The sequence below is a fragment of the Epinephelus fuscoguttatus genome, linkage group LG22, assembly GCF_011397635.1.
Source record: "Epinephelus fuscoguttatus linkage group LG22, E.fuscoguttatus.final_Chr_v1".
NCBI classification, from domain to species: domain Eukaryota; kingdom Metazoa; phylum Chordata; class Actinopteri; order Perciformes; family Serranidae; genus Epinephelus; species Epinephelus fuscoguttatus.
The window spans coordinates 2,147,567-2,163,702 of NC_064773.1; the positions used below are offsets into that span (position 1 = coordinate 2,147,567).

Here is a 16,136-nt window from a genome sequence, read left to right on the forward strand (position 1 = left end):
CAGCTGCTAAAATAAGGTCACTAAAAAACACTGATGTTCAAGGGGCCAAAAAGCAGAGCACAAATTAGGAATATGTACCACAAATTATTATTTGTAATATAATTAATAATTCAAGACCTCGATGTAGTATTTTTTGCTCATTATTTAATAATCAGAGAGCACAGGTGAGTATTTTGTACATATGAATTATTGGTTAGAGTAATTCTAACTTCCACCTTCAGACTAACATCTAATCTGGATTAAAGTCGGAGTCATTGTGGACTGGACGGGTCCTCCTTCAGGGCTCAGTGTAGAACTACTCAGGAAGTAGAAGAACAGAATGTGTGTTTGTGTGAATGTTTCTGTTAGTTTTGTTATCATTTTAAAATCATATCCCAGCCTCCCCAGTGACCCACGTCTTTGTCTGATTGGTCCTCACAGCCTGTAACCCGAATGCCTGCAGAGCGTCGGGCCGAGGTCTGCAGCCGAAGGGTCTGAGGGTGAAGGAAGTGGCTGATTTCAAAGTTTACACTAAAGGAGCCGGCAGCGGAGAGCTCAAAGTCACTGTGAAGGGACCAAGTAAGAAGCCATGAGACATCTTTACTTTAGTTTGAAATGCACCTTTAATGTATATGATGAGCAATGCTAATATTCGATTTTGAATCCAGAGGGCTTGGAGGAGCCGGTGAAGGTTCTGGAGATGGAAAACGGGATATTCGAGTGTAATTATTACCCCATCATGATGGGAAAATACATCGTTACCATCACCTGGGGAGGACACAGCATCCCACGCAGGTGAGACAGTCAGCTGATCTTATTATTCTCCCGTGTTTATGCTGATGACATTTATCCAAACAGAAAACTGACAGAAACAAATCCAGGTCTTTGACTTTGATGTTAATGGTTTCATGTAACTACAGAATTATAGGCGACCAAGGATAGAACCCTGAGGTACTCCAGGGGTTTTACTCAGAACACAGTTACTTACAAACTATGAAACTTACTGGACAGGTCACCAAACTATCACAGGACTGACACATAGAGACAGACAAAAATTCACCCAGAACACACTGGAGGGATTACATATCTCATCTGGCCTGGGAATACCTCAGGATCCTCCAGGAGGAGCTGGAAAGCATCGCTGAGTGGAGGGCATCTGGAATACTTTGCTCAGCCTGCTGCCCCCGAGACCTGATTTTGGATAGGAGGCTGAAAATGGATGGATGGATTATTTTTGATAATTTTTTGATTAAAGTGTAAAAAAAAAAGTGCCCATCGCATCACTAAAACTCAAAGGGACATCTTCAAATGTTTTAGTTTGTCCAACAAATAGGACAACAAAAAGCAGAAAATCTTTCAGAAGCTGAACTGGTGAATTTTAGCTTGAAAAACAGCAGAAAGAATTAACTAATACACAGCATAATTTAATTTTTGGTAAACAATAATTAAAACAGTTTCAGCTGTACATTTATACATGCTTTGTTTGTTTAAAGAATGTCTTCCAGCTACATTGTCGTATGTGTTTGTGCGTTTTCAGTCCATTCGAGGTCCAGGTGAGTGAGGAGGCGGGGCCTCAGAAGGTGAGGGCCTGGGGTCCTGGTCTGGAGACGGGTATGGTGGGGAAGAGCGCTGACTTTGTGGTGGAGGCCATCGGCACGGAGGTGGGAACACTCGGTATGTCACAACAACGCGAAGGACAAATCAGAGCACTCACCTGCTGCTCAGAATGATTGACAGGAGGTTGGGGGAGGGGCTAAAAGAGGGCGGCTGCTGGTCTGAAGCTTTGGTCCGCAGAGACTAACGGTATCTCAACAACTGGTGGTCAGATTGCCTTTAAATTTACCGTAATTGTTCGTGGTACTCAGAGGATGAATCGCAATGATTTTGGTGACTTTATAAACTTTATGTCTTTAGTTCCATGCTGGATATTCATATATATTTAAATAAAGATTGTTTATCGTCAGTATATATGATGTGTAATGTGATGTTTGATGACTGTCTGCAGGTTTCTCCATTGAGGGTCCGTCTCAGGCGAAGATCGAGTGCGATGATAAAGGTGACGGGTCATGTGACGTTCGATACTGGCCGACTGAACCGGGTGACTACGCTGTGCACGTGATCTGTGACGACGAGGACATTAAGGACAGCCCCTTCATGGCTCACATCCTTCCTGCTGCCAACGACGTCTTCCCAGAAAACGTGAGACCAGAACCTGACTGATCCTAAAACTGTTTCACAGAGGTTTGATTGTTTAACGTGACGTGTTGATAATTCTCCTCAGGTGAAATGTTACGGTCCAGGTCTGGAGCCGCTCGGCTGCATCGTCAACAAACCTGCTGACTTCACCATCGATACCCACGGAGCCGGCAGAGGAGAGCTGAAGCTCTACGCTCAGGTGACGTTTAAGAATGAAATAACACTCTTTCGTCTTTAATGATGACATTGTGATTGGATATTAATGAGCTGTGTGTTTGTGCCGTCAGGACGCGGAGGGTTTCCCCATCGACATCCAGATCACAGATAACGGAGACAGCACCTTCTTCTGTGTTTACATTCCCACAAAACCCATCAAACACACCATCATCGTCACCTGGGGCGAAGTCAACGTTCCCAACAGCCCCTTCAGGGTAAGCAACAACACAGTCACACTGTCCGGAGGCGGAGCGGGTCGTCCACCGATCACAAGGTCAGCGGTTCGATCCCCAGCTTCTCCTGTGTCCCGTCCACAATATCGATGCAGCCGTTTTCCATTCATTCAGATCAAACCAGAAATTTGTAGTTAGTATGATCAGTAAAAAATAAGTCACTTAAAATATCTAATCACGATTAATCACAAATTAATCAGACATTTTTTATCTGTTCTATGTGGACCTTAAAGGGATATTCTTCAAGTTTTAATACTCTTATCAACATGGGAGGGGGCTAATATACTTCAACACAATGAAGTGTCCAACTTTACATTTGTAAAGGTAAACTAAACATCCCGTTTATTTAAGCAGCTCGATATACTCCAGCAGTAACTTTCGCCATGCGAAACGTTACTGCTGCATCGCTTTCTGATTTCCCAAACCATAGGGTAGGCCGAGGGTCATACAACATACGTGCAATAATCGCACGTCAAAAAAATTTGCTCCATTTAAAGGAATTCATGTTAAATCGATGTTAACACATTAACTTTGACTGCCCCGGTAAAAATGCCACAACATTCGTTCTGATTGGTCTAAAGTCTTGAAATCTGGTATAAACACACTTTGGGAAAGTAACAGTACAACATTTTTAATTTTACTATTTAACTTGTTACGAGAAAAAAACAAAATCTTATTCACTTACAAATTCATTTATTATTACAGGATCCCCATTAGTTGTTACCGCAGTAACAAGTACTCTTTCTGGGGTCCACACTAAACAAGACAAGACATTAAATTATCACATCATAAAATTTAAAGCCAAATTCAGCTGAAAACTCTGCTATTTTTTATTGTTTAAAGGACACAATTTCAGAGATGCACATAGCTGCATGGAAATGAAACGTTATGAGGTTTATTTGGCCATGTGGAACAGAATTAAAGTAGACCGAGGAAAGAGCCCTGAGGTACATCATAGACTTTAATTTGTATCAATGGACGTAGAAGACATGTAAAACAAATATTTTCACAGAAGAAGAATAATAGAAACAAAAAGACAAATACAAGGCAGAGGAGCGTTAAAAATAATATATTAAAATGGACAAATAAGTGAGAAAAGAGATTTTCAAAATAATGAAATTAACTGTACATAAACAGCAATTACACAGGATTGTTGGAGTTTATAACTGTATTCTTAATTGTTTTCTTTGTAACTTTGTATGATGTGATCCAGGTGACAATAGGAGAAGGCAGCCATCCAGAGAACGTGAAGGTTTACGGTCCAGGTGTGGAGAAGACGGGACTGAAGGCCAACGAGCCAACGTACTTCACTGTGGACTGCAGCGAGGCTGGACAGGGTGGGACACAGCTCTAATCCAACATCATTCCTGTTTCATGTCTTTTATCCTGTTATTGTCACCAAACAGTGGAATAACATCCATCACATGATGTCCTGCAGCCCAAAAAGACTCACCCAAAGACTTAGACCCAGTTCAGACCAAAGATTGGCGACGAAATGAGTTGAAACAGACGACTACGTGCAATGTGCCGTTCTGCGACATTGTAAAAAGCTGGCGGTTGACAGGAAGTGACCATGATGCATTGGTGCATCATCTCTAGTCAACAACTCTCTGTACTTCTGATCTGTAACGTCGACAGGAAGTGACCACCATGAGACGGCGTATCATCTCTAGTCAACAACTCTCTGTGCTTCTGATCTGTAACGTTGACAGGAAGTGACCACCATGAGACGGCGTATCATCTCTAGTCAACAACTCTCTGTGCTTCTGATCTGTAACGTTGACAGGAAGTGACCGCCATGAGACGGCGTATCATCTCTAGTCAACAACTCTCTGTGCTTCTGATCCGTAACGTTGACAGGAAGTGACCACCATGAGACGGCGTATCATCTCTAGTCAACAACTCTCTGTACTTCTGATCTGTAACGTCGACAGGAAGTGACCACCATGAGACGGCGTATCGTCTCTAGTCAACAACTCTCTGTGCTTCTGTTCTGATTTGCAGCTTTTCAGACTTATTTTGTGACTGAATATAATTTGTAGCTTCTTAAAATCTGAATGAGGATAGTGATAGTGAGCTCGGATAGCTGATTGGCTGCTGAAACAGGTGTCATGCTTTAAAACCAGCCGCTGGCCATTTGACCAGCTGAGTGTCAGGTGACACCATCAGCCGGCTTGAGTCGAGCTCAGACCGCTGACACTTTTCTCTGCAACAAACAGTTTCGTCTCGTCAGTCTTTGGTCTGAACCGGGTTTTACAGGGCGAAAGCGACGTCTATAAATCAGTGGGTAAATTTTTTTGAGCATCACAACTTCCTCAGGTTGACTAATTACACTATCAAAATTTGATCCAATAACATTTTGAAGCAGCATGAGCAACTTTCAAAGGAATGAATGGAGCTCCGCCTCCCAGCGCTGTATCCAGTTTGCTTTATACATCCATGGGTTATCCATTTGGAAGCTTCAGTCCAGGCGGCCATGTTCTTCAGCGGTCCCACTTGACTCCTGATGTCATGTTACTTTAATGTTGTTGTTTCTTCTGATATGAATAAAGTTAATTCTGACTGTTGTTACCTGCAGGTGACGTCAGCATTGGGATCAAGTGTGCCCCAGGCGTGGTCGGTCCTGCAGAGGCTGACATCGACTTTGACATCATCAAGAACGACAACGACACGTTCACAGTGAAGTACATGCCTCCAGGCGCCGGTCAGTACACCATCATGGTGCTGTTCGCTGATCAGGTGAGAGCAGAGACAGGAAGTTTGCTTCTTCTCACGTTTCCTGTTAAAACGATAAACACACCTCTCACCTTTAATGTTGCAATAGGAAATACCCATCAGCCCCTTCAGAATAAAGGTGGATCCTTCCCATGATGCGGCTAAAGTCCGAGCAGAAGGACCTGGACTCCACAAGACAGGTGAGCTGACCTCAGGTGCAGCTCTGCAGGATCATGTCATCATGTTTCTGTCCTGCAGAGAGCGAGTCACCTCTGCTCTCCAAACACTTTATTATTTGCAGCAGTGTCGTTCATCACTTTGTGCTCTGGAGTTACTTCATTAATGATTCAAATGACTCAAACAAACCACAGAAATGATGTAACCAGTGTTTGTGAATTATTTAGTTTGTGCTCTTTATTTTGGTCCATAAACATTTTGACATGTCCTCTGGAAACACTTACTCTGAGGGTACTAATGTAGGAATTTGTGCTTTGAGTCAGTCGATTATTTCCAGCTGGAGTATTCAGATCCTTTACTGACAGCCATATGCAGATGATTTGTATTTATATATTTCATTTCCGCGTGCAGGAGTCGAGGTGGGGAAACCGACTCACTTCACCATTTACACAAAGGGAGCCGGTAAAGCCCAGCCTGAGGTTCATTTCACTGCAGCAGCTAAAGGCGAAGCCGTCAGAGACTTCGAGATCATCGACAACCACGACTACTCCTACACCGTCCGCTACACCGCCGTCCAGCAGGTGACACAGCGCCCTGATTTATGTCACGTATGAGGAGTGAGCTGAACCTGAGTTAACTCTGTGTCTCTCTCAGGGGAGCATGTCCATCACTGTGTGTCACGGAGGAGACCCCATCCCTAAGAGTCCCTTCAACATCAGCGTGGCCCCCCCGCTGGACCTCAACAAGGTCAAAGTTCAGGGTTTGAACAACAGTGAGTATGTTTGAGTCTGCACTCAGGAAATGAGAAACATTCATCAAACAGGAAGTGGAGTTCAGGTTCAGTTCAGAGTGACAACATTCTGTGATTGATTCTGTGTTCAAGGTCACAAGTTAAACATGTCACTGTCAGTGACATCATACGTGTAGTATTTTGTGTCTTTAATTACGTAGAGAGTTTAATTTGATAGTGACAGAAGAGAAGTCATGAAGAGATGCAGCGAAGGTTCCTGATTGAACCTGAATTATTTTAGTTTTGATTTGATGCAGCCAAACTTTCCCCACAGAGTTTTTTTAATGACACTTTCATACGGAGCACAAATTAGTTTTTTGGGTGATGATTGAATGTAAATTACTGAAGGATAAATGTATTTCTATATTTCATTTGCTCCAGTCTTCCATCTCGCACCTCTCATAGGACAGATTTAGGCATCACAAGAAACAACAGACCAGAACAACAGATATAACTCACCTCTCACTGTAGCCTATAAAAACCACTCATGTATGTTTGAACTTTAGACTCAATAAGTCATAAAAATGGGAACTTTAATATTTCCTTGATACAAATGCCATTTGAGGTCCAGAATATTGTACTGTCCTCTACTGTCCTGGTTCTCTTACCAGTGTTACCAGCGGTGCCACACATCTCAACACTGGAAGCTGGTCTGAAAAATTTATCTGTCTCCTTAAAGGGATAGTGCACCCAAAAAATGTAAATTCAGCCATTATCTACTCACCCATATGCCGAGGGAGGCTCAGGTGAAGTTTTAGAGTCCTCACATCACTTGCAGAGATCCAAGGGGAGAGGAGGTAGCAACACAACTCCACCTAATGGAGGCTGACGGCGCCCCAGATTCAAACGTCCAAAAACACATCATTGAAACCACAAAATATCTCCATACTGCTCGTCCGTAGTGATCCAAGTGTCCTGAAGCCCCGACATAAAAAGTTGTTTGGAAAAACGTTGCGTGAGCGTGGTGCCCAGAGAGGCAGTCAGAGCTACAGGCTACAATGAGTTCAAATGACGTTTTTCCAAACAACTTTTTATGACTGTAGAGCAGCCACCTTGTTGTAAATCATCTAAATGTATGCTCATTTAGACCTATTCGTTCTGTTAATGGACTAATTTAGACTAAATGCTGTTACCTTTATTCAAATATGTTTTGCGGCTCCAGACAGATTTTTATTTTATTTTTTTGGCCCATAATGGCTCTTTTAATAGCCTTCACTTTTTAGTTCTACTCAGGGGGATGTTTAATAGACCAGAGGTGGGGGGTCTTAAGGATGTTGAGGTAATGTATCAGACCAACATATGTGATAAACTGTCAGGATTTAAAAACTAAAAGAAAAAAATTAAAATTGACTATAACAGAAACAGGAAGCTAATAAAGGGCCTTTAAAACCGGAGTAATGTTCTCTCAAGAGTCAAGAACAGTTCAAGAACTGTTCTTGACTCTCATGAGTCAAGAAAGGTTTGAAGGGTTTGAAAAAACTTGTCAGGAAAAAAATAGTTTTGTTGGGATCATTTTTCAAAGTGTTTGTTGTTGTTGTAATACTCATATCAGCCACTAGAGGCTGAAGTGCACCACGATCATGTGTGTGTTATGTGTTAGCAAGTTATTATAACATTACTGTTATGTCTTTTGGCTAGAAATGTCTATTTATCAATCTGTACCTGTATATACTGCTTCTGTATGTATTTAGATGAGGGGTTATAGTCCCTCCTACTTCAGCCCCTTGTGGCCATAATGAGTATTACAACAAACAACCTGTTTTATAGATAGAAAAAAAAATAAGGAGCTTCCTCACTTGCCTCTCAGAGCTTCCGTAACATTCTGACAAAAATCCTACAAAAACCCATTGGTGCTGAAAACATCACTAAGCTCTAACTGAATATCATGTATCTGTTTGCAATCGAAGAGGTGGATGTTGGGAAGGACGAGGAGTTCACCGTCTCTACTCGAGATGCAGGAGGTCAGGGCAAACTTGACGTCAAGATCACCTCCCCGTCCCGTCGACCAATCCCCTGCAAGCTGGAGACAGGCACAGCCAATGAGGTGCACACAGTGAAGTACATTCCCCCCGAGGAGGGACAGTACAGAGTGGACATCAACTACGACGGAAACCCTGTACCAGGAAGTCCGTTCACTGTGGAGGGCGTCATGCCACCCGACCCTTCAAAGGTCAGTTAAAGACCATCTTTTAAGATTCACTCAGAATTAAGTATGTTTCATAAGTTTCACTTAAGTAAAGGCCTTCGGAATTGTACTTAAACTGAGCAGCTTTATCCTTAAAACCTCCAACAAACTCATTAAAATCTTTCTCGGTCCCAGTATACCTTTCTTGATCCAACTTAATGGTTCTTGGTCTTAGTAAACCTTTCAAGTTACAACTAAACCTTTCCTGGTCCCAGTATACCTTTCTTGATCCAACTAAATCTTTCTTGGTCCTAGTATACCTTTCGTGATCCAACTAAACCTTTCTTGGTCCCAGTATACCTTTCTTGATCCAACTAAACCTTTCTTGGTCCCAGTATACCTTTCGTGACCCAACTAAACCTTTCCTGGTCCCAGTATACCTTTCTTGATCCAACTAAACCTTTCCTGGTCCCAGTATACCTTTCTTGATCCAACTAAATCTTTCTTGGTCCCAGTATACCTTTCGTGATCCAACTAAACCTTTCTTGGTCCCAGCATACCTTTCTTGATCCAACTAAACCTTTCCTGGTCCCAGTAGATCTTTCTTGGTCCCAGTAAACCTTTCTAGGTCTTAGGACACCTTTTTTGGTTCAGCTAAACCTTTCCTGCTCTCAGTAAACTTCTATTGCTCGGTTTAACCCTTTTTGGTTATTAACAAGAGTCACTGGGTCTATGACGTCAGTAATCACTCCAATGCTGCATCTGGTTTAGCTTCTGAGATTATATGTGAACTCCTTCAACGTGTCCTTGTGTCTCACCTCTCTTGCCTTTTTACCGTCCAGGTCCGAGCCTATGGTCCAGGTCTTCAAGGTGGTGTTGTGGGTAAACCAGCCCCCTTTGCCATTGACACAAAGGGAGCCGGTACTGGTGGTCTGGGCCTGACGGTGGAGGGACCCTGTGAGGCCAAGATCGAATGCCAGGACAATGGTGACGGATCCTGCTCCGTGTCCTACCTGCCCACTGAGCCCGGCGAGTACGCCATCAACATCCTGTTTGCAGACCAGCACATCCCTGGGTCCCCCTTCAAGGCTGTGGTCCAGTCGGTGTTTGACCCCAGCAAGGTGACGGCCAGTGGGCCCGGCCTGGAGCGAGGGAAAGTCAACGAGGATGGATCCTTCACGGTGGACTGCTCTAAAGCCGGAGAGGCCGAGCTCACCATCGAGATCATCTCAGACTCTGGAGCCAAAGCTGAAGTTCACATCCAAAACAACAGTGACGGAACCTACTCCATCACCTACATCCCAAAGTTCCACGGCATGTACACCATCACCATCAAGTACGGAGGACACACAGTGCCCAAGTTCCCCACCCGACTACAGGTGGACCCAGCTGTCGACACCAGCGGGGTGAAGGTGCACGGACCAGGAGTGGAACCCAGAGGTGAGGACTGGAAGATGTTTTCTAACCAGTAACAAGGTGGTTTATATAATTGAACATCAACACATACAACAAATTAAAGAGACAACAGAATGAAATGAGAGCATTAATATTCTGTCCCTCTGTGCTTGTTTCGTCTCTGCAGGCGTCCTGAGAGAAGTGACCACACATTTCATCGTGGACGCCCGGGCGCACTACAAGAGCGGCGGCAGCCGAGTCAAAGCCTGCATCTCCAACCCATCAGGCGCCAACACAGACGCCTACATCACCGACAAGGGAGACGGGACCTACAGAGTGGAGTACACGCCGTACGAGGACGGTGGGACTCTAAACTTTTCTGTGTGTTGTTGTGTTTGAGCTGAACAGTTTTCAGTGAACTGAGCTGATCGTCAGGAACAGAGTCTCAGGCCGCAGGAGGTCTGCTGCTGTTTTGTGGAGGTTCTTTTTCCACAACAACATTATAACGTTGAATTGAAAGTGGTCTGTGGTTTCATAAAGCTTCTGTTTGTCCCTCGGCCACAGTAAAGAGAAGGAGGCGAGCGAAGCATCTGTGGCTTCAACAATGAAACTCTGAGAATAATTTCATCATGTTTACGACTCTTAATGTGGTCACATGACTCCAGCTCCTGATGCTGTTTGTTACAGACTGCACATGTAAACAACACGGAGCTGCACAGTCAGAATCAAAGCAAAAACATGTTGGAATTTAAATTTAAAGCCTGGTTTAAATCCCAGACACATTCCTGCCCAGGTTAGTGTTTGTTTCCATCAGTGATCCTTTAGTTTTAATGATGCTAACACGAGAAGTCACGTGGACAGCTCTGTGCTCCTACAGCCGTCCTGACCTGACAGTGGAGGATACAGTAATGTGACAGCGACAGACGTGTGACAGTATAGAACTGTACATGAGGTCAGATTAACGAAGCAGTGAGGTCTCTAACTGAGGTGGAGCAGAGTGTGAGGGTGGAGGGACGGGCGGCTGGTATTAATAGCTGCAGTCTCTGCTGGCAGCAGATGGTTTTCCACTGATAGTAATGTGTGACATGTTGGAGCCCGGTGCATTGTGGGACAGAAATTCTCTTCCCTGTGGAGGCTTCAGTCAGACTGGGATTTTCATCTCTTGTCTCTCTTAAACACACAGACATGTACTTCTAGGTTTGTAGCTGACAGTTGTTGGTTTAAAATATCAGACTAATATTCAGAGTTCGTCTATAGCTCCATCATAAGCTCAGAACTGGGGTTACGTTCAATGACTCTCAGTGTCAGTGAACTGTTCAGATTTAAAAGTAGGTGTTGTAGTGTGTGTGTGTGTGTGTGTGTGTGTGTGTGTGTGTGTTTAGTTAGGTCTCCCTTCATGAATAAAGCATCAAACAAGACATTTAAGGAGTTTTTTAATTTTTTAATGAGAATGAAGCTTTTGCTGTTTTTGTGTTGCTATGTGCCTGGCATTTTGGCCGGAGCGCTTTGAGTTGCTCGAGTTGAAAAAACTTCAACTCAAAGCGGAAGTACGCTCCACGCCATCTCTTCTTTAGTCATCTTTGTTCCCATCGTCCAATTGTACGATCTGAGAGGTGGGCCCCTGAGTCATCCTAAAAACAGATCTCTGTTTATCTGACCCCGTGTGTGTGTTTGTCAGGTAAACGGTCAGGTGCTGAAAGTTCCACATTAAACTGCTGTGTCCGTCTGCAGGTTTGCATCTGATTGAGGTCTTGTTTGATGACGTCTCGGTACCTAAGAGTCCCTTCAGGGTGTCGGTGACGGAGGGCTGTGATCCCAGTCGAGTCCGAGCCTACGGTCCAGGTCTGGAGGAGGGACTGGTGAACAAACCGAACCGCTTCACCGTCGAGACCAGGTGAGTTGTTCTTAACCAATCAAACAAATCTGAATGTTTCAGACTGATTTATCTCTAATATCTCTGACCTCCTTGTTATACCTGCTCTCCCCGGTCGCTCCCTCAGAGGTGCTGGCACCGGAGGTCTCGGCCTGGCCATCGAGGGTCCATCTGAGGCCAAGATGTCGTGTAAGGACAACAAAGATGGCAGCTGCAGTGTGGAGTACATCCCCTTCACTCCTGGAGAGTATGATGTCAACATCACCTTCGGAGGCCTTCCTATCCCAGGTGATACATCCAACCCGTCCAGACTTTATAGATTCGTCACATAGTTCAGGTTCAGCCGTGACTAATGTCCAGCCTCCTGTTTATTTTTCAGGGAGTCCATTTCGGGTCCCAGTGCGAGAGCTGGTGGATCCCAGTAAGGTGAAGTGCTCAGGTCCCGGACTGGGAAGTGGAGTGCGAGCACACGTCCCTCAGACGTTCACTGTGGACAGCAGTAAGGCTGGTGTGGCCCCGCTGGAGGTCCAGCTGTATGGACCCACAGGTGAGACGACCCTGATCTGTTCTCTTAGACCTGTGAGTGTCTTCAGGGTTTGATCTATCACGGCTGCTTTCACACTGTCAGCTCAGTCTGCAGCCCTCAGAGGTCACTGGAATATTTGGTTACTTATTCCAAAATGGGTTCGGATGTGTTTTACCATTTACGTCCGCCCCTAATTCAGGGTCAGCCAAGTCACAAACATGCACAGTTTGCTGCAGCTGTTTCTTGTGAAGGTGGTCTACCTTCGCTAATCTAGAACCGTCTAATCAATAAAGAATTAATGCATCTTTATGAAACAAAAAACCTGCGCAAAGGCGACACATTATCTCAACGTCCTCAAATGCGGTTGAGACTGATACCTGCCCTCTCTGATGACTTGTGTCCTGGGATCCTCTCTCGTCACAGATCTTTGTGACCTGCAGGTTGTGGCACTTTTCTTCACTACTTCTTGGTCAAACTTTGACAGATTTGAAAAAATGCAGAAAATTGAACCGGCTTTGAAAACTTTAAAGAAGGATGAAAGGTTTGCGGTCAGTTTAAGTTAACATAAAATCTGGACCTTGTGTGCAAAGTTCTTAAAAGTCCACAACTGTGAAACTTTGCTCTTCAGGCGTGGCTGAGCCGATCAGCATCACCGACAACGGCGACGGTACTCACACAGTCAACTACACTCCTGCCAACGACGGCCCGTACACGGTGTGTGTGAAGTACGCCGACCAGGAGGTCCCTCGCAGGTCAGTACCCAACAGACACTTATCTAAAGGAGTCTCCATCGTCGTGGTTCAGGTCTCACCTTCCAAACTGTCTCCTCTCAGTCCGTTTAAGATCAAGACGTTACCAGCTCACGACGCCAGTAAGGTCCGAGCCAGCGGTCCAGGTCTGAACGCATCCGGAGTTCCGGCCAGTCTGCCTGTGGAGTTCACCATCGATGCCAGAGACGCCGGCGAGGGACTGCTCACTGTTCAGATCCTGGTGAGTCACAGAGTCCTGACTCTGACTGAAGCAGCTCAGGACTCGGCCTGTATCATGTCTGTGATGTCTTCATTCATCTGCATCTTGAAAGCTGTAGTTACGAGATGAGCCAACTCAAATTCAAAGGTCAAATATGAATTCTGATTTTGTAAATAAGCCAAATAACAAATCTGTAACCAGGGGCTTAAATTATACCTCTTGTAGTTTGCTGATAACAAACCATCCAGTTTAGTGAGATACATTTGCAGGCTGGTAGCAGCATGTTTGAAGCTCGCATGTCTCTGGTTAGCCTCAGTGTGTAGCCAGCCAGTCCCACAAGTAGTCACTACATCACCCAGCGCTATTAAAGGGATAGTGCAGCCAAAAATGAAAATTCAGCCATTATCTACTCACCCATATGCCGAGGGAGGCTCAGGTGAAGTTTTAGAGTCCTCACATCACTTGCAGAGATCCAAGGGGAGAGGAGGTAGCAACACAACTCCACCTAATGGAGGCTGACGGCGCCCCAGATTCAAACGTCCAAAAACACATCATTGAAACCACAAAATATCTCCATACTGCTCGTCCGTAGTGATCCAAGTGTCCTGAAGCCCCGACATAGACAGAGAGGCAGTCAGAGCTACAGGCTACAATGAGGCTAAAAACAGAGTTCAAATGAGGTTTTTCCAAACAACTTTTTATGTCGGGGCTTCAGGACACTTGGATCACTACGGACGAGCAGTATGGAGATATTTTGTGGTTTCAATGATGTGTTTTTGGACGTTTGAATCTGGGGCGCCGTCAGCCTCCATTAGGTGGAGTTGTGTTGCTACCTCCTCTCCCCTTGGATCTCTGCAAGTGATGTGAGGACTCTAAAACTTCACCTGAGCCTCCCTCAGCATATGGGTGAGTAGATAATGGCTGAATTCTCATTTTTGGGTGCACTATCCCTTTAAGGACTTCAGCGTTCAGTAGCTTCTTCTGTTATTCAGCCATGCAGCGTTCTCTACACAAACCTGAGAGGGACATCAAAATGTTATTTTGTGCCTGTTGCCCAGAAACAGGTCGTATCATCTGTTTGTGATCTCACAGATTTTTATTAAACTGCCCAGAAAGATCGAATGTTTTAAAACCAGTATCTGCACAGACCGCACGGCTTCCCTGTGAGTCTGTGGAAATGTTGAATTTAAACATTCTTTAATTTAAACATCTCTCTAGACCGACAGAAGAAAGTGTCGCCATCGTACGTTTCTGCAAACCACAAATATGTTACATTCGTACGTTTCGTACGCATCATGTCAACGTTTCTAAAGTGACGTAGTATCTGAGCTGACTGTCATCAAGAGGTGGAGGGGACGGTGGATGGTGTGACCCTTCAGAGAGACACCTGCCAAGCTGCAGACACTGTTCAACATCAACAACTAAACTGGCTGTGTTTTAGCGAGCCATTGCAGTGTGTCCTGATGCTTTTCAGCCAGTAAGCTTTGGTGTTTCTTTGGACCTGAAAAGCAGTTGGTTTTAGATAAGTCATTACTGTGTTTACTGCAACTTTCCAGCTCCCAAACTTTGTGTTTTTGGGGGATGAGATGCTGTTTTTCTTGCCAGTATAGTGCCACAAAAAGCGGTTGGTTTTAAGTGAGTCATTGCTGTGTTTCCTGCAGCTTTTAAACCCTCTCAAACTCTTGTGTTTTTTGGGGACCAGTCACTGTTTTTCAGCATGGATGGTGCCATTAAAAGCCGTTGGTTTTAAACATATCATCACTGTGTTTCCTGCAGCTTTTCAGACCCCAAACATTGGTGGTTTTTTTGGGACCTGTCGCTGTTATGTCGCTGTATGATGCCACAAAAAGCGATTTTTGTTTGTTTTGTTTTTATTTTAGCGTTTTAAGCGAGTCATTTCTGTGTTTCCTGACGCTTTTTAGACCCCAAACTTTGGTGTTTCGTTGGGACCCATAGCTGTGTTTCTTGCTGGGTTAGTGCCACAAAAAATCATAATTTTCTTTCTGTTTATAAACCAAACACACAGCGTGACAAACAAATCTTTGTGCTGAATCAGAGTAATGGGGCTGAACATCATCATCATCATCATCATCACTTCAGGCTTCAGATCCATCAGGTCAGACTGGATGTGTAATCAGACACAGATCATAGAGATGTATCTTCCTCCTGGACCCTGGTCTTCATCTGCTCCTGTCTGAACTGTTGTTGTCTTACTGACTCTTTTAACCCCTGATTCAACCTCTCCGTGTCACTTCCTGTTTCCCCCGGCGGGGGCTTGTCGCTGCTGCTGCTGCTGCTGCTGCTGCTGCAGGGTCCTGATGGGTGCAGGCGCGAGGCCTCAGTGTTTGTGGAGGACTGGGGCAGGAGGGTGTGGGAGACACATATAGTAAAGAAAACCATCCCCTTCAGTATTCATAAGAGAGGCTGTGTAAGGCCTGCACTCTCTCCTCCGTCACCTCCCCCCCTCCATCACCTCATGTCTCCCCTCCTCCCCTCCTCCCTGACTCCTCGTCTCCTCGTTCACTTTAAATCTTCCTTTTAATCAGTTTAAGAGGAAATCATCTAGATGTGTTCAGACCAGATGAAAGCTAATATTTGCCTGTGTGAAAACAGTCGCTGGTGAGCCAGCTGTGCTAACGTGCTAACTAAGGCAGCTAACGCTAATATTTGTGCTAACTTGGTTTGTAGTAAACAGGGTTCGCACGAGGTGCCTGAGGTGCTTCAAATTTTAGTAAAAAAAATCATGTACTGGAGTTCCTTGAAAAGAGCCCCTTTTTATAAAGTGCTGAAAAAGTCCTTGAAAATCAAATAAAACACAGAACAATGTTTTTGTTCAAGTCAGTGTCATTAAAGTCTTCAGAACTCCGTCAGCTTTTTCTTTTTATACCTCAACGCTGGAGAGAGCCGTAGCCAGAGGCGTTATGTTTTCAGATCGTCCGTCC

General features: G+C 44.6%; 1 protein-coding gene across 1 annotated transcript in view; it reads left to right on the forward strand.

Annotated features, from left to right (window-relative positions):
* Positions 1–16,136, forward strand: part of LOC125883177 (filamin-C-like) — a 71,960-nt gene that overhangs the window by 38,079 nt on the left and 17,745 nt on the right. Inside the window, exons 9-27 of the mRNA XM_049567395.1 lie at positions 421–558; positions 648–774; positions 1,517–1,653; positions 1,985–2,178; positions 2,261–2,374; positions 2,463–2,606; positions 3,838–3,961; positions 5,203–5,363; positions 5,449–5,539; positions 5,928–6,097; positions 6,171–6,288; positions 8,214–8,476; positions 9,274–9,871; positions 10,014–10,187; positions 11,558–11,720; positions 11,827–11,987; positions 12,079–12,246; positions 12,854–12,977; positions 13,059–13,215. Coding sequence (XP_049423352.1) covers positions 421–558; positions 648–774; positions 1,517–1,653; positions 1,985–2,178; positions 2,261–2,374; positions 2,463–2,606; positions 3,838–3,961; positions 5,203–5,363; positions 5,449–5,539; positions 5,928–6,097; positions 6,171–6,288; positions 8,214–8,476; positions 9,274–9,871; positions 10,014–10,187; positions 11,558–11,720; positions 11,827–11,987; positions 12,079–12,246; positions 12,854–12,977; positions 13,059–13,215 — 3,326 coding nt within the window. The remainder of the gene's footprint in view (positions 1–420; positions 559–647; positions 775–1,516; positions 1,654–1,984; positions 2,179–2,260; positions 2,375–2,462; positions 2,607–3,837; positions 3,962–5,202; positions 5,364–5,448; positions 5,540–5,927; positions 6,098–6,170; positions 6,289–8,213; positions 8,477–9,273; positions 9,872–10,013; positions 10,188–11,557; positions 11,721–11,826; positions 11,988–12,078; positions 12,247–12,853; positions 12,978–13,058; positions 13,216–16,136) is intronic.